Below are 24,513 nucleotides of genomic sequence, written 5' to 3' on the forward strand. Positions count from 1 at the left end.
TCTTTTAAAACATGAGCTACCAAGCTTGATTGTTTAGAAATTGCTACTTTTTATTCGGTGGGCAGGAAAATTATTGTCTCAACATTATTTTTTCTTTCTCCTTTCTGCTGGCACCTGTTGTTGTTGTTGTTGTTAGTTGCGAAGTCGTGTCCGACCCATCGCGACCCTATGGACAATGTTCCTCCAGGCTTTCCTGTCCTCTACCATCTTCTGGAGTCCATTTAAGCTCACGCCTACTGCTTCAGTGACTCCATCCAGCCACCTCATTCTCTGTCGTCCCCTTCTTCTCTTGCCCTCAATCTTTCCCAGCATTAGGCTCTTCTCCAGTGAGTCCTTCCTCCTCATTAGGTGGCCAAAGTATTTGAGTTTTAGCTTCAGGATCTGGCCTTCTAAAGAGCAGTCAGGGTTGATCTCCTCTAGGACTGACCGGTTTGATCGCCTTGCAGTCCAAGGGACTTGCAGGAGTCTTCTCCAGCACCAGAGTTCAAAGGCCTCAATTCTTTGGCACTCAGCCTTTCTTATGGTCCAACTTTCACTGCCATACATTGCAACTGGGAAGACCATAGCCTTGACTATACGCACTTTTGTTGACAGGGTGATGTCTCTGCTTTTTAGTGTGCTGTCTAGATTTGCCATGGCTTTCCTCCCGAGGAGCAAGCGTCTTTTAATTTCTTGACTACAGTCCCCATCTGCAGTGATCTTGGAGCCCAGGAAAATAAAATCTGTCACTACCTCCATTTCTTCCCCATCTATTTGCCAGGAATTGAGAGGGCCGGATGCCATGATTTTGGTTTTCTTAATGTTTAGTTTCAACCCAACTTTTGCACTCTCCTTCTTCACTCGCAACAAGAGACTCTTCAGTTCCTCTTCACTTTCTGCCATTAGAGTGGTATCATCTGCATATCTTAGGTTGTTGATATTTCTTCCAGCAATCTTAATTCCAACTTTTGACTCCTCTAGCCCTGCCTTTCTCATGATGTGCTCTGCATATACGTTAAATAGGCAAGGCGACAGTATACAGCCTTGCCGGACACCTTTCCCAATTTGGAACCAATCAGTGTTTCCGTGTCCAGTTCTCACTGTTGCTTCTTGGCCCGCATATAGGTTTCTCAAGAGACAAATAAGATGTTCTGGTACTCCCATCTCTTTAAGAACTTGCCACAGTTTGTTATGATCCACACAATCAAAGGCTTTAGCATAGTCAATGAAGCAGAAGTAGATGTTTTTCTGGAACTCTCTAGCTTTCTCCATGATCCAGCGTATGTTGGCAATTTGATCTCTAGTTCCTCTGCTTCTTCGAAATCCTGCCTGTACTTCTGGTAGTTCTCGATCCACATACTGCTGGAGTCTAGCTTGTAGGATTTTAAGCATAACTTTACTAGCATGAGAAATGAGTGCAATGGTGCGATAGTTTGAACATTCTTTGGCACTGCCTTTCTTTGGAATTGGAATGTAAACTGATCTTTTCCAATCCTGTGGCCACTGTTGAGTTTTCCAAATTTGCTGGCAAATTGAGTGTAGCACTTTTACTGCATCGTCTTTTAAGATTTTGAATAGCTCAGCTGGAATACTGTCACCTCCACTAGCTTTGTTGTTGCTCAGCTTTTCTAAGGACCACTTCACTTCACATTCTAGGATGTCTGGCTCGAGGTCAGTGACCACCTCATTGTGATTATCAGGGACGTTAAGCTCATTCTTGTATAGTTCTTCTGTGTAATTTTGCCATCTCTTCTTAATCTCTTCTGCCTCTGTTAGGTCCCTGCCATTTTGGTCCTTTATCATGCCCATTTTTGCATTGAACGTTCCCTTCATCTCTCCAATTTTCTTGAAAAGATCTCTGGTCCTCCCTATTCTATTGTTTTCTTCTATTTCTTTGCACTGTTTATTTAAGAAGGCATTCTTATCTCTTCTAGCTATTCTCTGGAATTCTGCATTCAATTGGGCGTATCTTTCTTTTTCTCCCTTGCCTTTTGCTTCCCTCCTTTCCTCAGCTATTTGCAAAGCTTCCTCAGACAGCCATTTTGCTTTCTTGCATTTCTTTTTCTTTGGGATGGTTTTGGTTGCTACCTCTTGTACAATGTTGCGAACCTCTGTCCATAGTTCTTCAGGCACTCTGTCTATCAGATCTAATTCCTTAAATCTATTTGTCACCTCTACTGTATATTCAACGGGGATATGATTTAATTCATACCTGACTGGCCTGGTGCTTTTCCCTACTTTCTTCAGTTTAAGCCTAAACTTTGCAACAAGAAGCTCATGGTCTGAGCCACAGTCAGCTCCTGGTCTTGTTTTTACTGACTGTATAGAGCTTCTCCATCTTTGGCTGCAGAGCATATAGTCAATCTGATTTCTGTGTTGACCGTCTGGTGATGTCCATGTGTAGAGCCGTCTCTTGGGTTGTTGGAAAAGAGTGTTTGCTATGACCATCGTATTCTCTTGACAAAATTCTATCAGCCTGTGCCCTGCTTCATTTTGTACTCCAAGGCCAAACTTGCCTGTTATTCCGGTTATCTTTTGGCTTCCTACTTTAGCATTCCAATCCCTCATGATGATAAGGACATCATTTTTTGGTGTTAGTTCTATAAGGTGCTGTAGGGCTTCATAGAACCGGTCAATTTCATCCTCTTCAGCACCGGTGGTTGGGGCATAGACTTGGACTACTGTGATATTGAATGGTTTGCCTTGGATTCGAACTGAGATCATTCTGTCATTTTGAGGATTGTATCCCAGTATTGCTTTTCCTACTCTTTTATTGACTATGAAGGCTACTCCATTTCTTCTGAGGGATTCTTGCCCGCAGTAGTATACCTGATGGTCATCTGAATTAAATTCACCCATTCCTGTCCATTTTAGTTCGCTGATACCTAAGATGTCGATGTTCAGTCTTGTCATCTCTTGTTTGACCACGTCCAGCTTGCCTTGATTCATGGATCTTACATTCCAGGTTCCTATGGAGAAAAAATCTTTACAGCATCGGACTTTCCTTTCACCACCAGACATATCCACAGCTGAGCGTCCTTTCAGCTTTGGCCCAGTCGCTTCATTCTTTCTGGCGCTACTAGTACTAGCCCTCTACTCTTCCCCAGTAGCATATTGGACGCCTTCCGACCTGAGGGGCTCATCTTCCAGCGTCATATCGTTTTGCCTTTTGGTACTGTCCATAGGGTTTTCATGGCAAAGATACTGGAGTGGGTTGCCATTTCCTTCTCCAGTGGATCACGTTTTGTCAGAACTCTCTGCTATGACCTGTCCATCTTGGGTGGCCCTGCACGGCATAGCTCATAGCTTCATTGAATTACGCAAGCCCCTTCGCCACGACAAGGCAGTAATCCATGAAGGGGTGCTGGCACCTAGACGTGTTCAAACCCACATTGGAAGAAATAATTGAGTATTAATTTGCTCTCATTTTGGTAGAAATAGTACAAAATCTTTCTTTTCTAGGGTTTGCCACCTGATTCAGTCATCGGTTACTTCTAATATAATAAAAAGATATTGACTTTTCTTGAGGTGATATCAAGATTTACTGATTTGAAAACTGAGGTATTTGCTGAGGCAAAATTGGAGTCAATAGTTTCCTCGAAGAACAATAAGTCTTGATAGGCACCAGTAGATTGAGCCATTGTGTAACTTTTAGAAATACTGAGTATCAGAATTCCAGCTGAGGAGAACAAAAATGCCAAATGGAAAGATTTTTTTATAAAACAGCTGGGAGTTATTAGAGAAACACTGATCATGGCAAATAATGTCCTTGTTCACGTTCAGCCAAAAATTATTTTAAAATAAGTTTAATATGCAGAAAAGGTTCTTGGATTAATCTGAATATGAATGGAGATAGAATGAAACATATTGTAGAAAGTATATAAAAAGTAGCCATAGAAATACATCATTAATGTTAATATATATGTTTACTGACAGAGAAATAAAGATGCAAATTTCTAGCATTGTTATTTGAATTTAAATTTAATTTTTCACTCAGAGCATTCAAAGAGTGTGTGGAGATGTTTCCTTTCTCTTTCAAATTGAAGTCCATAGTGCAATTATCTAATTTGTTACTGTACTTTGCTATGCTATGCTATACTATGCTTATACTATACTGTACTGTACTGTACCATGCCGTACCATACCATACTATACGTTATAGGATAGTATTTCCTAATATGTTAAATGTAGTAATAAACAATGTTGTAGAATTAAAACAATGGTTATGGTTCTTTTTAAATTAATAAGTTATGCCAAAGTGTTAAAAATTCAAAGCATGATTAAAATAATAGATAATAGGTTTAGATTAGATATATTAGAGTATGAATCCTACTCCAATATTTCTTTGCTTTATCACATGTCCACCACAAATGATAAAAAGTCCCTTCTTTACATTTGCATTTCCAACATTCATTTGAAGTACCTTTATGCATTCTTATCTGGTGTTAAATATCAATGATACATCATCTTATAAAAATGTTCTTTTAAATTGTAATTTAATGTAAATTTTAAACCTTTCATCCACATATTCTCCCATTGTTCAAGCTTTACATTGTTCCTTGCCCACTGAATCATACAATGTTGGTGCAGGGAATTGAACTTTACTTGATGGCAGCTAACTAACTTTGAACTAACCACCATGCCCTTCTTAAGAGATTAAACCTGCAGCTAGATTTGTCTTATTGCTCATGCCATGCCCTTCAGCTCCCCTCTCTCCTGCTTGAGAGTTACGGGTTATGAAGTACTTTCTCACTGCCACCATTCATTTTTTTAGAGTAAGGAAAAGTCTTGACCAGATTTCTCCTCCTGAACACTGAAAATGGGCTTTAGCGCCTGGCAGTTTACTTATTCACAAAGGAAAACCAGTTTTCCAGTGATCCTTGTATTCTGGATATCTATGCCTGGAGAGTTCTAGCTCCCTGAAAAGATAAACAAAAGCATCGATCTTGTAATTTAAAAATCATTTTTATTTTTTTTATTTTTAAAAAACCATTCTTTTAGCTTGGGTAGCCAAATGCTTGAGCAATTACAATGGGATGGAAGAAGGCAGTTAATGCTGATGAAAATACAGACTCTCAAGCATCAGCCAGAATGTTGTAGGATGCTGTAGAATGCTCTGGTTAAGCACAACTTGGAATGATGACTTAATAAGATCCTTTATCTCAGCCATAAGTCTGGATATTGGTCTCACCTCTCCAAGGCAGTTATACCCAGAGAGTCTTCTGCCTCAGAGTTACTACTGCTCCCAGCTCAATTACACTAGTAGGCATTATTTAAAATAAAATGTGGCTGAAAGAGGGATTAGGACCTCTGTGACTTTACTTTCACTTGGGCCATTATGCATCTGTTTGTTGTTTTTTTAGATAGGATATTTAAAAACAACAACAACAAACAATTGTGCTCAGCAACCCACAATTATAGCTCAGATATTGACCAGGGAAGAAGACACTAGGACTAGGCAACCATTAATTTTCTTGACAGCTGGGCTGTCTATGAGCAAACATAAACTGCAGGCAACCAGGATGTAAGAATACATCCAATTATTTTTATAGACTCCTTCCCTAGTATTTAAGTTTCTATTGCTATGTTTTCGTAGGTAAACAACTATTTCACATGCTAGCATATGTGAAACTGTGAAACAGAAAGGAAAAAAAACACACAGATACGGAATACTCATATTAGACCTTTGTTGATTATTTGTGGAGGGGTAGAAGATTGTTAGGCTAAATTGTTTTAATTTCAACACAGATCTATGATATATATATCTTGTCTGTTGATATCTAAAATGAATTGGGAAGACTCTAACAACACAAAATCACTTCATTTTGAAAAAATGTGCTGGGATACAAGGCTGCCATATGTACAGTTTTGGACCCTGTATTTCAAAAGAGAAATCAAAGTTAGAGCTGGGGGAGGGGGGAAATATTCCTAAGTAGCAACATCAGATCTCTGATCTTTTCACTGCTGAAAGACTAGTCCCCTAGCATTAAGAAATGCATGAAGAATTGTTTATAGATATAGGGTTGTATATGGATAATTGAAATGAAATATGATGATTTAAACTAGTCTGTATGTATATATCTGTGTATAAACCTGTGTGAGATGTGTTTGTATATAGTATACAATTTTGCTGTTATTTTATTGTTTTTACTTTTTTCTTTTTCTTAGTATTTTTTTTTATTAAATAAAGGTTAAAAAGAGCAACAACTGGAAAAATTCCCCCCAAAATAGACAAAATTATCAGGGAGGAAAACAATTCACATATGAGGAAATGCTAAAGCTTGAAACTTTCTCATTTAGAAAAATGGAGATAGGAGACATATAAATATTATACACAGGATAAGTCTAATATTTATTTATTTATTTATTTAGTTACATTTATATACCGCCCTATTCCCTGAGGACTCAGGGCGGTTTACAGGAAATTAAAAAATCCACCATACAAAAGTTAAAAAAACCAAATTAAAAAATATTAAATTGACCCTGTATACTTAAAACCCCAATTAAAATTTCTCCTCAGCCTGGGCCCGAGAGCTCAAAGAGCCAGGTCTTCAGGCCCCGGCGGAATGATCGGAGGTCGGGGGCAGTCCTCAGCTCCACCGGCAGCTGGTTCCAGAGGGCAGGCGCTCCCACTGAGAAGGCCCTATCCCTGGGTGTCACCCGCCGGCAATCTCTCACCGGCGGCACCCTGAGCAGACCCTCCCTGTGGGAGCGCACTGGGCGAAGGGCGTTTGATGCCGGCAGCAGGTGTTCCCTCAAATAGCCCGGACCCAGGCCATGTAGGGCTTTATAGGTAATAACCAGCACCTTGAATTTCACCCGGAGGGCAACCGGAAGCCAATGCAGCTCGCGGAGTAGAGGTGTTACATGGGAGTATCGGGAGACCCCCATTACAACTCGCGCGGCCGCATTCTGCACCAGTTGAAGCCTCCGAGTGGTCTTCAAGGGCAGCCCCATGTAGAGAGCGTTACAGTAGTCCAGATGGGAGGTAACAAGCGCATGAGTAACTGTGCGTAGGGCGTCTCTGTCCAGATAGGGACGCAACTGGCGCACCAGGCAAACCTGTGCAAAAGCCCCCCTGGTCACGGCTCCTATGTGGTCTTCAAAATTGAGCCGTGAGTCCAGGAGGACGCCCAGGTTGCGAGCCCTATCAACGGGGGGTAACACCTCACCCCCCATCGTTAGAGGTGGAATAAGTTGGTTAACCCGAGATGCCGATATGCACAGCCACTCAGTCTTGGCGGGATTGAGACGAAGCCTGTTTCTCCCCATCCAGACCTGAACCGCCTCCAGGCACCGGGACATCACGGAGAGGGCATCGCTGGGTTGGTTCGGGGTGGAAAGAAAAAGTTGGGTATCATCAGCGTACTGGTGATACCCCACCCCGAAACCACGAATGATCTCGCCCAGCGGCTTCATATAGATGTTGAACAGGAGAGGCGAGAGGACCGACCCCTGAGGAACTCCACAAATGAGAGACCTCGGGGCGGATCTCTGCCCTCCTGTCAACACCGACTGCGAGCGGCCCTGGAGGTAGGAGGAGAACCACCGTAGAACGGTGCCTCCCACTCCCAACCCCCTGAGATGCCGCAGCAGGATACCATGGTCGATGGTATCGAAAGCCGCTGAGAGATCTAATAGGACCAGGACAGAGGAGCAACCCCTGTCCCTAGCCCTCCAGAGATCATTCACCAGCGCGACCAATGCCGTCTCCGTGCTGTGTCCGGGCCTGAAGCCCGATTGGTACGGGTCCAGATAATCAGTTTCCTTATTATTTCCCAATTATTAGAATTTGGTGTTACCCAGCATTGCTGAGTGATTAGTGCATCTGAAATTCACTAACAAAAAACATACCATGATAGGTGTCTCAATTTGGAGACCATCCAGAAGGAATTAGGAGACAACATTATCAGTTCTTATTTATACTTTTTGTTATTTCCAGTATGAGAGTATCTAATGCTTAATATTATTTTGGGATTATTGGCAGGATATGCTTTTGTAGGAATTCTCTACTTATAGACAACCAATAAATCTTTGGAGAAATGGAACATTCAACTTTAATTTCACTAAAGAAGTGTTGTTATTTACCTCTTTTCATAAAAAGAGGTGTTGCAACTAGACTTGCACTGATACAGTAACAACAATGATCTCTGATACTTGGCTGGCCAGGTTGCACTAACAAGAGCTCCTAATGGAAGACAATGTGCTTCTGTATATGGGATTCATAGAGATTTCTGCAGCATACAAGCCCTTCCCGTAGACCTATCCCTATCTCTATATTAGATAAAGTCAACTGGAAAAATTGGGCACATTGCTGTGTTTCCCATGATGTTACAGTGTCAAAAGGGAAGTTAAAATAAAGACTTACAGCAGACTAGTCTCATCAGAGTTTGACAATTCATAGGAAGGTTCTCACACCTAGCCCTAAATAGATGTGATTTCCATATCAGCCTTTGGAAATGCTGAATGGTAATTCTGCAAGGTATGATCAAAGTGAATAAGAGGAAACTGGATAGTAATGCAGTGCAATAGAGATCAAACTTAATTTGTGAAGGCAAAACAAAATATATAACAAATAACAAAGGAAGAACAATAACAACTAATGTTATTGCTTGACATGAATTCTATATATGATTGGTATTGAGTATTGTTTAGAGTATTGTTTAGCACCTGTTACTCGTCCCAGCTTCTGCCAACCTAGCAGTTCGAAAGCACATAAAAATGCAAGTAGAAAAATAGGGACCACTACGGTGGGAAGGTAACAGCATTCCGTGCGCCTTTGGCGTCTAGTCATGCCGGCCACATGACCACGGAGACGTCCTCGGACAAGCGCTGGCTCTTCGGCTTTGAAACGGAGATGAGCACCGGCCCCTAGAGTCGGAAACGACTAGCATGCATGTGCGGGGGAACCTTTACCTACCTTTTACCTATTGTTTAGATATGAAATGAAGTATTTCATCACCTGAGCACTCTAGCATGGTTTCTACTTGGCAAAGTATAGAGTGATAGCTTATCTAATGGACATCTGAATTCTACAGTCCATCAGTGCCTTTCTTTAATCCACTGTTTTCTTACTGAATTTAAAACTACTGCTTTGAATTATAAGCATATAAATCAGGTATGACTACAGAGCCTCAGAATGAGCAGAAACTCTAAAATCTAATTCTAATCTAAGTTCACTATCAGATACTAGATTTCTTTCTGGCTGCTTCTGCATTCTCATAATTTGCTTCTGATAAATATTTTGCCCAGAGATCTTTATTTAAAACTGTGGCACCATAAAGAGCATGATAAAGCTGAATTAAAATTCCTCATCTAAAAGCTAGGGCAATCTCTCTGAAAAGCCAAAAAAAAACCCCTCCTCCCCCTAAAAATTAAATAGAATAGATTGTAGCAGAACACCTCTACAAAAAAGAGTCTATAGTAGGTACTACCCACTAAAATAGCCTTTTTTCCTAGATGTTCTTTGCCTGGTGATAAGTACGTGAGATCACTTTCAGTTGCAAATTTTGCTATTCAAAATTCTATTACCACATTAATCATTTTCACTCCAGGCTTCATAAGAGATATTTCAGTAATTGGCAAACTTCCCATAACTTAATTTAGAACAAGTTCAATATTTATTCACTTCCTTGGCATGCTTTCCTGAAAACGTTTGACTTTGTTTGGAGTTGTCTTTTGGCTTAGAATATTGGTGCGCTAATGATGATGACTTGGATGTAACCCGTTGCATTATTAGGTTGGAACTACAGCCGATGGCAGCAATCTAAAATAAATTTTAATGTTGTGTTTTATTTTTATAGCCATCTTGATAACCTTAATGGGTTAGAGAGTGGGTTTAAAAATTAAATATTTAAACAGCCTATAATTATGCCTTCTAGTCTGTCTAGACCTGATAACAAGATAACTACATGGATGAGTCTACACAGTTTTCTTGACATTTTCAGAAGTTTGAGAAGTGGTTTGCTATTGTTTTCCCAAGGCTGACAAAGAATGCTTGATCCAAGGCCAACTAATTCTAGGCAGGATTAAAACTCACAGTATCCTGATTTCTAGCCTTATGCTCTTATACCTATTATACCAAACTGCCTTTTTGATATACTAAATACTATATTAAAACATATACAAGGTTGTTGGTTTTTTTTAAAAAAATGCCTCTGTTCCTCACAGCAATTGATACAAATTAATACTAATACCAATGGCTTCTGACTCTAATTCAAGGTGCTGGTTGTGACCTAGAAAGCCATTCATGTATTAGGGTGGACACCTGCAGGACTGCTTCTCTCTTGTCATTTCTGCCTGCCTGATAAGATCTGGCAAGGTTTGCTCACTCCTGGTCCTGTCAATAAAGCAATTTTATTGTGTGGAAATTGGGAATAAGTTTCTTTGTTGTTTCTTCTGGCCTCTGGAACTGGAACAGGATCCCCAACCCTTGAAGTTCTGTTTTTTTTCCCCCCAGCAGATTGCAAAGACTGAAATCAGCCTTTCAAGGCAGACCAGACCAGACTAGAAAATCAAAATTATGAATGCAAATACTATTTCTCTTCTAAGGTTATGGTAACAAAACCTTTGCAATTCCTTCTCTTTATCTTTGTGAGAACTAGGGAGAGTCCTGTCTGAAACACTTTTTCAAATTACATTCTGCCCCAGATTTAGATTTCTTTTATCTGTCTATTGTCTTGGTTGCAGCTCTACTTCCTGTTCCTCAAAGTTATGCCTTCTACCTGTTACAGTATCTCTTATACTGTTTTTACAATTGGCTGTGTTAGTCTTCCCATAGAAGTGTTTGGTCCTTCTATTGTCACTTGTTTTTAGTCCTCATTATTGCATTCTCTAAGATAATGAGAGGTGTTGTGCAGCTGAGGCAGCCTAAAAGGCTGGTTAAATAAACATTTCAGTAAATAGTTTCCACACTGGTAAATAGAAAGAGCCTGCCTATGGTCTGGAGCTAATATTGTGTCTTTCAAGATTAGTAGCCCCTGATACATCTGGGCTAAATTCATCAAAGCTAGTGAACATCATTGTGACATACAGTATAGTAATGAATTTTACACATAACCATCTGTTCTATGCTTTCTTTTGTTTCTTCTAAATCTCCTGTTCAACTTCACTGAATGATCCTAGTCCTAACATCTGAAGAGAAAATGAATTCTCCTTGTCCACTTTCTCTGTATGATTTTATGCAGATTTTATACCTAGATTTTTTTGGTATAAATTTACATATTTCAATCAGGTCACCTTCAGTCACCATCTGTCCATGCTAAAGAGTCCCTTATATTCTAGCCTTTCTGATCAAAAGTATTTGAACCCGTGATCACTTTCACTATCTTCTTTCCGTGCTTTTTCCAGTTGTGTTATATCCTTTTTCAAATGCGGTGATGGACAATATACCCAAGGCACACATACAGTTGTTTTTTATAAAGGGATTACAGTGTTGGCAGATTTATTTTCAGTCTTTTTAGTAAAGATCCCTAGCATGGAATTTTACTTTTTCCATAGCTGCCAGACTGTCTGTTGATATCTTTGTTATACTATCCATTATGAGCCTAGTTATGGTCATAGTTATAGATAGCTCAGACCTCATCAATTTACATGTATCTGACTTTTTTTTTTGCTCCAGTGTATATTACTTCACACTTAGCTAAACTGAACCACATTTATCATTTAGTTGACCATTCAGTTTTTATTGATTATTTTTAGAGCAACTCACAGGGACCTTTGGTTTTTACTCGCCTAAAAGTTTAGCATCATTTGCAAAGTTGTCTATCGTACTGCATATCTCTAGGTTGCAGATGACTACCATTTTGAAAGCCTTCTCTTTGTACTTTCAGACCTTCAGCTGAATGTCTCTAATTTCAGATAGCTGTATACTACTAAAACTCTCCTGTCTGTTTGTCTATTTGTAATGGTGAATTGCATACCAGGATAGCAACTTTTGAATCCAAGTACCTCAAAAAGACAAATTTAAAAATGCATACAAAACCCAGAACCCATCACTCCTCTGTAAATGAAATTTCAAGGAACTTCACTACATTTGCATTTGCAAACTTGTGGCCTTTGCAGTGTCACCCCTGGCTGGGGCTTAGGGGTGTAGTTTTCATTGTGGTCAGTGACTCCCTTTATTCCCTGAAAGAATGAAAAGTGGCAGACTTTTTTTTTTTGGGGGGGGGGAGGAGAGGAAGAAGAGGAGGAGAATACTTCACCAAGGCTGTGCTGAGTGTTGTGAGGAGAAGGCAAATGGTGTAAACCTATATTATATGAGGGAAAGAATGATGACTCAATGGATCATGGGTTGTCTAGTTCCTATACAAGTGTTGCATGCAGAAAGTTTTGAGTGTTTGCATGCACCTGAATTCTAGAATGTCCTCCTCGGGGCTTATGACCAATGCATATTTATAACCAGGTGGCAGATTGACAGCTTAATAGGTTTATGTTGTCATCAGTTGCTTTTTTTCCTCCTTTCTTTCTGTACATTGCTAAGAAGAATACTAGTTGATTGCACTTTCTTTAAATAATGTTCACTGAGTTGTATACTGTTTTGGAATCCATTGGATAAATGACAGGTTGGAGTTATTTGCTCTGAAAGAAAACGACAAAATAAAAAAAAAATCCAAGGAAATAAATATAATTGTCTCAAAGAGATGCTTTCTTACATAGAGGTGATACAATTCTGGGTAGAATTCAATGAAACACCAGTCTCCATAATTAGGATGCCTTGTCTTCCCTAGGGAGCATTGCCCTACAGTAGACTCTTTGACCAAATTAGAATCTTGCCTTATGTACTCTGCAATAAAAAGTCTAACATTGTTTTTCTGCATATTGGAGAAATGAATACCATGGTCTGGATTAAAGAAGAAACTCTTTATGATTCCCATTGCTGCATTTGAGGTAGGAATATATGACAATAGAAGAGCTTCATGGATGATAGTTGATCTTCAATCAGTCAGGACTGGTTAACTAGGAGTATTGTTCTGAAATTTTCCTTTTGGGAATTTTCCCAGGGTGAATTGTGCTAGGTGTTGTAATAATTAAAGCATTCAACTAGGAGTGGGGAGACCATGTTCTAGCTTACTCTTAGCTTGATAAGCTCACTGGGTATGTGTGAACCAATGCATCCCAAACTACCATATTGGATTCTTGTGTGGAAAAAATAAAAGAGAGTGCTGAGTATGCTGCCTTTTGCTCCTGAACAAAAGTTAGGATGGAATTCAAACCAATAAGAAAGAAAGAAACCAATAGTTTGGGATTTCTGCTCATGTTTCCAAAGTGAAATTAATCCGCTTAGGAATTCCATGGAGTGTGTTCTACAATTTTATGCATGCAGATTTTATCTTTTCTTTCATATTATTATATTTTTCCATATTCCAGATTATTTTCTCTGTCCACATGATGAACACTCACTTAATATGTATCTTGCTGAACCATTACCAGAGGGAGGGAAACTGAAAGCCCGATAAACATAGGAATACACATAATTTTGACCCGTGTGTGTTTTGTATAATCTTTTACTACTACTACTACTACTACTACTACTACTACTACTAATAATAATAATAATAATAATAATAATAAACCTTTATTGTCAAAGTACAACATGTGTACATTGAGATTAGCTGAACCTCCGCCCCCCGTGCTCTCTCCCCCCAACACACAGTGACAACAAACCCTCCATCCCACCACACTATGTTAACCAACTACACCACACACCGGCCTCCCAAGTCAATGTAGTACCAAGATACATCACTGAAAACATACATAAAGTCAATATTGATGGAATCATGCATGAAATCATGAAATCTTGTTCTTTGAATTACTCAGTCCATTTATTCCTTGTTGCATGGGAGATGAAGTAGGTGAATGAACCTGAACGCTTTAGGAATCTACATCCAGAAAGTCCTGAATTTGATAAATGTTCCTAGTTAAATCAGTTATAAATGTTTTTAGTTAAACCAGATTTGTAGAAGAGGCAATGAACAAATACGAGGAACAGTAATAGAAGAGAAGAGAAAGAAATGTCTCATCTGTACTCATCATGCACACAAAGCTTTTAACGATTTTTCTGGATGTCATCCGTAAAAACCCATATCTAACAACAGACTTGCCACAAGGATAATATAAACATGTTCTCCTTTGTATTTGATCTTGTACTCCATTCAGGCATGGCCTTTGAAATCAACTTTTGTGACACTGACTTTCTTAATAGGCAGATCGCATTCACTGCCGCTCATCAGGTGTCAGTGTCCTTGTTTGGTTCACTGCCAACAGAACAAAAGTCTTTTGGCAGGGTTGCCGGTAGAGATTTGTTTCGTTTAGTTAATGACTAACATATTTAGTTGTCGCTTTTATTGGAGAATGAAGAGAAAGGGCTAACCCACTGAAGCATTATTAGTGAATGGGGAACAAGTTCAGAATTAGAGGAATCTAGGGTATAAATTCCTAATTTAAAAAAGCTTTATGAGCCAGATAATTTTAATTCTGTCCTGGCTTTTTATTCATTTATATAAAGGTTTTTGTGCCATCCTTACTGCAGCCAGTCCTTCCTTTCTGTAGGAGAAAAACACCAGGAAGAAATTAATGTTTTGCCAGTTTTGATTGTATTTCATGTTCAGAATATAAATGAACAAACTCGCCTCATTCAGAGAACAGCTTGATTTGATTAACCTACTTTAATCTAAGATCAGGGAGTCCTAGAAGTTAAACTACAGAATATAGAACTGTTTGACAGTGAGGAAGAAAATGAGGATTCCTGTGGCAAACCAAAAATAAAATCAGTTTCCAACCTGCTATGAAAACAAAGGCTGAATCAATGACAAGTTTTTCCTCCTCTTTGTCCTCTTTTTATTAAATGTGTATTTAAGGAGGTCGTAGAAACAATTAAAAAGCATAAAAACACAACAGAATAAAATTGCATATAAAAAGCTAAAAAGTATAAAAACAAAAATTAAAATAAATTTAAAAGAAGGGGTAGGAGCAGTGAATGGAAATAGGGGAACATGGCAGACAAAATTTATCATAATACCAAGCAGTATAATGAAAAACTAGATACTCATTAAAACTGGTTTATGGCACAGGTCATCTTCTAATAAATTTTAAGTGCAGCTGTGCAGAATCTGGCACCATTGTATATTGTGGCAGGGTTAGTATCTGAGAACATCAGGGAGTTATAGAATTGTCCAATGTGTCCCGGATACTTATGAGAAGTACATCTTCAGTACTTTTTACATGTCCAGAGTCACTGGGACATTGTCTGAGTAGGCAGGGAGTCTTCTTGTATCAACCTTCAAGAACAGCTGATGAGAGTGACATTGTGCAAGAGTAAAGGCCCTCTGATGGTTAGGTACTTCAAGATTAGTTAGGTATGACAGAGGAATGTGTTTGCTAGGCAACACTGGAGTAGTTACTTGAAGTTTGGCGTATTTGGGGAGTTCTGTCAGTGTTCTGGGCTGACACATAAATCAAGCCATAATGTTAACTATAATGTGGTTTATTTGTTTGGAACACAGCCTGTGAGGTAAACACAAGGATTGTGTTTTGTGAACATAAATCTAAAATATGAGCAGCACTTTCAGAATCTGGAAAAAAAAACATGTCTAGCTACTACAGTAATGGAATGGCTGGTTTCTTGATGCTTGTCCATCTTCATTTCAGTTTTATTAGCATGACACATCTATCTCTTATGATTACTCGGTTTTGGCTTCTCTTCTGAAGTCTATTTACCTTGTGTCATTTCATTTTAAGGACAGCTCCATCCTTTCCGTCTTAATATATTTATCCTCATATACTGCAGAAAGACCAGAGTTTGGAAATAAGGCTGTATTGAAACAGTAAATTTAGCTGTATACATTCAAGTTCTAGAGAACAAATATGAACCTAAAGAAGCCAGGTAGACCTTGGATAGTATGACCTATTTCATGCAGTTCTTTGGTTGACTTTTACACCAGGTGGGGGAAGCATCTTCAGAGACATTTTCATAACTTTTACCTCAGAAACATAGTTTGCTGAGTTTGAACATAAAAGGCATGAAAAGAAAAGGATAAGACAGACCCCCCCCTCAACAACTCTTATCAATTTCAAACTTTAAATTGTCCATATGAATTTTTTATGAGAAAAGTAATTTCATTTTTTTTATAAAACTTTATTAAATTTCGACAGGGAATAAAATATAAGAAAACAGCAAAAAAAAGTAATAGACAAAAGAAAGTCAGGAAAGAAACAAGATTAGGAGGGAAGGGAAAGGGAAAAGAAAGGGAGGGGAGGGGAGGGGAGGGGAGGGAAAACTTCTGACTTGGTACAGATTCAAATATAAAATATAGTAACCTTTTACTATAAAATTAACAATACTACACAGTATTCCTATCATCATAAATAGTGCTAATCATCAAATCCCAAATTTAAAGTTTCATTTCTTTCATTTTCAAGCAAAAAAATCCAAAGGTGTTTTCCAAGTAACAAAGCTAGACAAAGTGTTTTCTTTTATCAAAGTAGTCAGTTTTGACATGTCTGCCAATTGCGTTAATTTTACCATCCATAATTCCATTGTGGGAATCTGCCAGAGAGTATTCCATCTCTGTGAATACAAAAGCAGTTATCACACATAAAAGCAAACTCCCACTTTTATTTCAAGCTGATTCTCGATCAAACCTAAAAGAAAACAATATGATTTTAAATGTACATTTATTCTAAGAAGTCTCTCAATTGAAGTATATATCTGATCCTAATATTTCTTAGCTTTTTTGGATGTCCACCAAAAATGACAGAAAGTACCTTCAGACTGATTACATTTTCAACCTATATTTGTGTTTAAATTCCCTTTCAGGTTATAATTTAATGTATATATTTCAATATGTTACTCCATATATTCTCCAAGGATTAAATTAGGTTAGATTATTACACTTATACCCCAAGTTTATTATTTTTATAAATGTCACAAAGCAAATGTATCTAAAGCTCCATCCTCCTAATTTCCCCACAACAACTCAGGCAGTCCTTAACATATTCATCTTTCACGTTCCTTTTCAAAAAAAGAAAAGTAATTTCATTTAAAAAACAACACCAGAATTATATGCGGTACCTCAGTTTTTCTTTACCCCCTCGATAGGTGGTGATTCCAGAAAAATCTGCAGAGGGTTTCAAAAACATCAAGATGGTGGCTGAGATTGCATAATTGAAGCTGTGTCCCTGCCTTTTTTTATAGGCATTTGATGCATAACAAAAAGGGGCAAGGTTTTCATTTCACAGTCACACATATGCACATGCACACACACAAACGTACACGCTCACACATACACTTACATGGCTGGTGTCCCTGAGTGCTGCACCATTGGGACCAAGAGCAAATTAAGTATTTATGTTGTTGGCTCAGGAAAAAAAAGAGGTTTCTGGCAACTCTTTCAAGGCTGGCAAACTCAGGAAACAGAACTACTTGGATTTCTGGAATTCAATTTATTGCTAATAGGGTAAAGTAACAACCTCTTGAAAGCCTGCCAAAGCAATTAATGGGATCAATTTACACTTCTTGTGATTAAGATGGAATTACTTTGAGTCTCCTCACCTTTTCCACCTCCCCTAAACAAAGGGATTTTTTTCTTTAATGGTCTGACTCCTTCCCCTGATTATCTAGCTTCCACTTCCACGTTCCCTATATCTGTTAGACATCCCATCGCACAATCTCCCTGTCAGACTCACTATCTAGCCCAGGGATCAGCAACCTGAAACAGTGAAAGAGCCACTCGGAACCGGTTCCCTCACAAAAGGAAAAACTGGGAGCCGCAAAAAATGTGTGCACATGCGCATACATGCACGCATGCGCAGAACAGGGTTTGACTGAAGAGTGGAGCCAAGGCGAGATATGCATCTACCCTGCATATTTGATTGGTTGAACTTTTTTAGTCCCACTTTTTTTTGGACTGCACATGTCAGAGGACTGGGAGCCGCAGGAGACGGCTGAAAGAGCCACATGCGGCTCCGGAGCCGCGGGTTGCAGACCTGTGATCTAGCCAAATGAATAACGTTTGACTGTAGTTTTCTCCATCTGTTCACATGACTCCAGGTGATGATAGGATGACAAATGAATACAAATGTCTGGTAACTGAAAGACTGCTTTTAGAAAAATGGGGTATAAATTGAGAATCACAATCAAATCATGTGATTAACTAGGCATTTGTACTATGTTTTAAAAACTGCTGTGCCATTTCCAGAGCAGGTGCCTGTCCTTTACACAGAACACACACACACACACACACACACACAAAACAGATCATGCAGGTAAGCAGATCCACTATCCTAACAATAAGGACAAAACTATGGACATCTGGAAGATCAAGAATAAAATCCATGGAAATTGCATGTCACAGTCTAATGGGAGACGGAAGCACTGGTGCAAACCAACTCGCTTAGTAGAGACAGCCTTCGTCCAGGAACAGACATGATATTCTCTCTGTGGCCATGAGCAGTCCTTGAATCCCAGATGCAACATATTAAAAACTCCTTGCCCTGCAATCTTATTGTCACATTTACTCATAGAGAGAGAAATGCAAATGGCCATTTTGAAAAGTTATCCTTCAGCCAATCTGTATGATGGCCTGGAGGTCATCCATCCAACTCTTAACATACGAGTCCTACTGTAGTAGTAAATGAATCAGAACTAACTGTTCATTGCCTGCCTCCCACCCCTAATGTCTCAGTAATGTCCCTTCCAGAGGGGACAGGCATCAAGATTATGGTAGGAGAGGGCAAGCAGGAAACAGGCTTGCATAGCAAAGCATCCTGCTGGCACTTTATTTTGTTAGCTAGGAGCATAGGTAATATAGAAGTAAGCGTAAGAGGAATTCTTGCGATACGTGGGTGGGTTAGCCCATTTAAGAAATCTATTTATTGTTGAAATGCTGCTTTTACTGCTATAATGTATTCAAAGTTGCTATGATTAGTATATGAGATTCTTTCATCCACATTAGTTTGTAAATTCCTCTCAAGACCACTTTAATGAAAATGCTGTGGTTCGGCAGACCCCAAAATAAGAGGCAGAAATAGACAAATCAATATCACGCTATGTATCTGGATGCCGTCTTTCCTCAAGACAATAGATGCATGAAAAAATCCCCAGTCAAATTCATCGAATATCTTCTTCTTCATGGAAATTCTGGAGATCTTGGATAGAGGAATGCCCTCCTCTTGCCCAGCCAGGTTTCAGTTGTATAAGTCGGGTCAGCCCAGGTCAGAAGCAAAAGGTGAAGACAAACCTGGCATTTATCAACAGTAACTTGAGACTAAAAGCTCCAGTGCTCCAGTGAGGCAATGCACATGGTCAAGAGTGGAAGCTATTATTTTGCTAGAAGAATAGATGGGCACCAGGTTGCCAATCACTTATATCTTAGAAGAGACAGCCCAGTTACTTCTGTTGTACATAATACCATCCCTCTTTTGGCTAGACCCTATCAAAAGTCTACATCGCAACTTCATCACTCCTCTAAATTGACCTAGCCACACCTGCGCTTCCAGAGCTTCAAAGTATAGAGATACCATCAAGCACTTACCTATGTCCCATCTTCCCACCTATTTTGCCCAAATGCTCCATAGTGTGGCCACAATATTTGCCAGAGCTTCCCAAATGTGGCAGAAATTTAGACAGAATTTTTTTTTCATAAGAGAAATTTAGACCATTATAAGAACCAGGCTAAAGCCAGTCTAAAATTCCTTCTGCTCACTGCACAGATTGGGGAAGAAAGGTGGGGAGGGGGACCTTGAAATGATGAATGTTGCTTTAAATATGCCCTGCCTAAACAGTTTGATGCAGTGCTGATGTTTGAATTTCTGCCAAATTGTTTTGAAACTACTGTACGTATTGTAAGTAGAGTTTGACTGAAAAGCACAATTGTTTATTTTAGAGATCTATTTAAAAAAAGACTAATAGAAAAAAATAAAATACAATGGTTTGGGGAATTGAAATAATTCTTTTAAAAATAAAGTTGCACTTTTATACTAAAATGAAACTTTAGCAGTATATGTGATACAATCAAGAAAGGGGAAAAAAGTTTTTTTTTCTGGATAGCGGGCATCATAAAGAGATTTTTGTAAGGTACAATGTGTTGTATAATTGTAAAAGGGAGTATCTCATAGATCTTGCACAAGCCATCAGGGGAAATGAAATTGTAATGGCATTCTTGTTTAGACTGTTGGAAATGGTTATTTTTATTCTAAGAGGCTTATCGCATTCCCTTTTAAGTCTATAAGAAATCAATGAATTTAAACATTACACTATGCTTAGAACAGTGGATAAAATCTAGCAGAGTACTTAGCAAGTGGAAGAAGATTTTTTTTCTATTGTTCTGCTAAAGTATTTCTCTGGGGAATTTTCACTCAAGTGACTGATTATGTATACATTTGTATGTTTTCTGTGGAAGGTGTACGAGGCAGTTCCCTGTTACAGTGAGTGCAATCAGTATTCCTGGCGAGTAGAACTGTGGTCTCAATGTGAAATCAGCAGTGCACAAAATTCCCTCCACTGTGGAGAAGGAATACAAACGAGACAAATCAGGTGAGTGGAAAATGAAAGCAGTTGGCTATTGGTTGATTGATTGATTGATTGATTGGATTGGATTTTCATAGCTGCTCAGCTCAACCAAATGACTCTGGGCAGCTTACAATTTTAAAATTACAAAATTAAAAACAATCTTAAAAAAAATTAAAGCAATAAAAACCTTTGCAAAAGAAATTTAAAAATAAGCAAGCTAAGAAAATGTAACAGCTGTTGAGGATGTTATTTTCCATTAACATCTTTATAAAACTGTCTTAATTTTATCACTTGAAGTCCTCTTCAACTATTTATACTGCTTTTTTAAAATTAACTAAGCAATATTGTATTATGCTATGTGACACTATACTATTCAAAACACTTTTGAATGCAACGTGTCTAGAGTAGTCTGTTTCCCATTTCATATTTGTATGAAAATAAAGTTAGTCTTTAGAATAACAATTCTGTCACATGAATTGTAAGCAGATCTTTGATTTCATGAGCAGCATTTTATTTAATTGCAGTATTTCTACACAATTTCTACATATTCTTTCAGCTCTCCTCAACAGTACTAGCATGATATAAATATTCAGAGATAATCAACTGATTAAATAATTATTAGTTATCCACATATGTAACATATGTAATAAACATAAAAATGTTTCTGAAAAGTAAAAAAATACCTTAATTGAAAGCTTACTGGAGGTAAGACCAGGAAATGGGGAAAAATCCCAGAAGAAAGCAGTGATAAACCAATTTTTATTTTGCTGTCTGGACAATTGCAGAGACGTGTCTAAGAATTCACCAGATGTTGAGCTCGATTCAGAGGCTTGACTTTATTTACTATATCATTTATTTGTTTTTCATTATGGAATGCCTTGCAGATGATGTTCTTATCATCCTACAGATGTATAAACACCACTGAAGGTGGAGATGGTGAACCGGTACCTCTTGTGCTTTGTAATGAGTCCAAAGTTCCTTTGGAAAAACAGAAATGTATCCTCTATTGTCCTAATGAATGTGTGGTGTCTGAATGGAGTCACTGGAGTCAATGCCCAGAGGTACTTTAGTTCTGCCATAGTTCAAATACTTGCTATTTTTAAATATTAACAGGATTGCCAGTGACATGCTTAGATCCATAATGCCATAAAAAAGAAGTGGCTAAGAAATATATATTTTTCCTGGAACCTAATATTGTTGCTAAATGGAATGAAAGTGAGCTCTTTCTCTAGTGAAGCAATGTATGACTTCTGTTCTTTGATAAATATGCTTTTCTTAGATTATCATTTATAGCATCAGTACTGCAATTTGCTACCCTTGAAGAGCATCGCAGCTCTTCCTAGTAATTTAGCTACAGTAGCTCAAAATGAGGGGAGCAGGTAATTATCAGTGCCTGTCAATCTGCACATGTTGCACCTCTTCTCCATGAGCTGGATCATTTGGCAGTAGGCTTCCAGGTTCTGTTCAAGGTGGTTTCAGTTACCTATAAAGCTGTTTATGGAATGGGACCAGGTTACCTAAGGAAGCACCTTTCCCTGATGGTGACTATCCATCCCAACATCTACAGCAGAAGAGGCATGCTATGGGTCCCATCTACTAAAGGATGCTGTTAAATAACGGGTTCTTTGGTGCAGGAATGAAGATGTGAAGCTGAGTACAGGATAACTCATTGTTTATTTCGTGCTGGAACTGTACTGGGGAAATGTCTGCAACTAGCCGCAATATATAGTCCAGCCCCTAGGCGGCAGCCAGTAGGTTTTGAATCAACCATTGCCGCCTGGAGATAGCCAATTGCTGCACAGGAGACTTAAAGTCTGGGTTGCTGGAGAGCCGTTAGCTGCTCCAGCAACCCACATGGTGCTTCACAAGAGCCCAGTACATAACAGATGCCATTCTAAAAATTCCAGGCAGTGAGCTTTTTCTGTCCTAGTGCCTGCTGTTTGGCACATCATATCTCTGAACACATAGTTGTATGTTGGGTATGGGGTTCAAAACACATGGTACAGTCATTGCGACAGTTGTGTTGCAAAGAGTTTGTGGTTTTGTCTCGGCGACCAATGTCATATCATAGCATGGTGGTGTTTTTTAGGTTGCTTTTTCAGTGTTATTAGCTGCCAAGAGTCATCGTGATGAGATTGTGGCCATATAAATTTCCACTCATCTTATTTGATTGTTGTAGTGATCTTCTGCTGTCAGTGTCCATGTACAGTAAATGAATAAGCTGAGAAACCACAGCCTTTCTGAAGATTCGGTGGCAGCAATATTTAAACCAAATGCCTTTTCTTGTAACATATCTGTTATGTACTGGGCTTGTGGTGTTACACCACGTGCGTTGCTGGAGCGGCTAACGGCTCCCCAGTAACCTAGACTAGCCATTTCCGGTCCTGTAATTGGCTAGCCCCAGGCGGCAAGAGTGGGTTCAAACTTTTGGCTGCCACCTAGGGGCTAGACCACAGGTCTGCAACCCGCGGCATGTGGCTCTTTCAGCCGTCCCCTGCGGCTCCCAGTCCTCTGCCATGTGCAGTCCAAAAAAAAAGTGGGACTAAAAAAGTTCAATCAATCAATTCAAATATGCAGGGTAGGTGCATATCTCGCCTTGGCTCCACTCTTCAGTCAAAACCTGTTCTGCACATGCGTGCATGTATGCGCATGCGCACATATTTTTTGCAGCTCCCAGGTTTTCATTTTGTGAGGGAACCGGTTCCGAGTGGCTCTTTCACTGTTTCAGGTTGCTGACCCCTTGGCTAGACTATATATTGTGGCTGGTTGCAGCCCAAGCTTCAGTACAGTTCTAGGAAGAATAAAGTATGAGTTATCTTGTACAAGAGCTCACGACTTAACAATATTCCTATCCAAAACCCCAATTGTATGAAAACGCTTGAAGCATTTGATGGGCCTGGTAGTTTCCAAGGTGTCATACTCCCAGATGTAAGCAATGTATGAGATGATAAAGAGATTTCTCCGTTATGAACGGAAATATGTTTTCTTTGTGTAAAAGAAAAATATCCTCAATACGTGCGACTAATAATTGACAGCCAAAATATAGATCCCTGTGAATGCCTCTTGAAATTCATAATTGGTCCTGATCTTAAGATTTAATGTGAAGAGTTTGCATTCATTTCCTCTTCCTGAGGAAATAGTCCTTCATATATGCTATTATGTTGTCATTGCCATATTGTCATCATTCTAATCACATTATAATAAAGCAAATCATTTTGAATAGCTTGTTTTCATCTAGTACTGTGAACCAATACAGATTCAATAAGCCTGGCTTCTAAAAAATATTTAAATTCACTACCATATAGAAAATGCCACAAATTATTTTTTATGATTGCTCTCAGCAAAACAATCCATTCAGTTCTTTAAAAAAAAATCTGTCCTACAGATTCTTGTTTGCTATTATTCAGTTATATTCTTTCACAGGCAAACAATAAGACTATAGAATGATACTCTTATCTTAGTTTAATTGCTGTCATCCTGAATCTATACTCAAATCATCTTACTACAAATAGTTCTTGAATTACAATGGCAGCTGAGACTGCCGGGATTCCTATTACTAAGCGATGAAGTTCTAAGGCACCTTGTCATTTGATCTCATTGCTTAGCAATGGCAACCCTGGCAGTCCTGGTTTTGTCATAAACTCAAGACATGTGTGTTGTTAAACAGGAAGTGGCAGGAGTCCCAAGTAATGTGCAAGGGTGCCCATGGGTAGTGGTTGCTGTGGTGATGTGGAGGGGAGGTTGAGAAAGGCCCTAGGAGGCCCAATGCAGTTGTGTGCAAGCACATGAACACCAGTTGCATGGATGGTGCTGTGTAGCCTGACCACAGAAAGACCAGTAAATGGATGGTGTGGCAGGAGACAGACATAGAAAGACTGGAGATGGCACAGCAAGGTGTGAGTGCAGGAAAGTCAGAGGACGGATGGTGCAGCAGGGCATAAGTGCAGCGATGCTGCCCCCAGGTAAGGTTGAAAGTTGGAAACATGGTTCTCCAGTGGTTCTCCTCCTTTCTCCTCCTTTCTTCT

The 24,513-nt window shown here is 39.0% G+C and overlaps 1 protein-coding gene across 1 annotated transcript in view; it reads left to right on the top strand.

The window, feature by feature from the left end:
- The window catches only part of THSD7B (thrombospondin type 1 domain containing 7B), a gene marked incomplete at its 5' end in the record, with an annotated part of 477,345 nt that overhangs the window by 393,346 nt on the left and 59,486 nt on the right, over positions 1-24,513 (top strand). Inside the window, 2 exons of the mRNA XM_081346642.1 lie at positions 20,379-20,512; positions 21,396-21,549. Coding sequence (XP_081202768.1) covers positions 20,379-20,512; positions 21,396-21,549 — 288 coding nt within the window. The remainder of the gene's footprint in view (positions 1-20,378; positions 20,513-21,395; positions 21,550-24,513) is intronic.

This window comes from Vipera berus (genome assembly GCF_964194415.1).
Source record: "Vipera berus genome assembly, chromosome: 1".
NCBI classification, from domain to species: Eukaryota; Metazoa; Chordata; class Lepidosauria; order Squamata; family Viperidae; genus Vipera; species Vipera berus.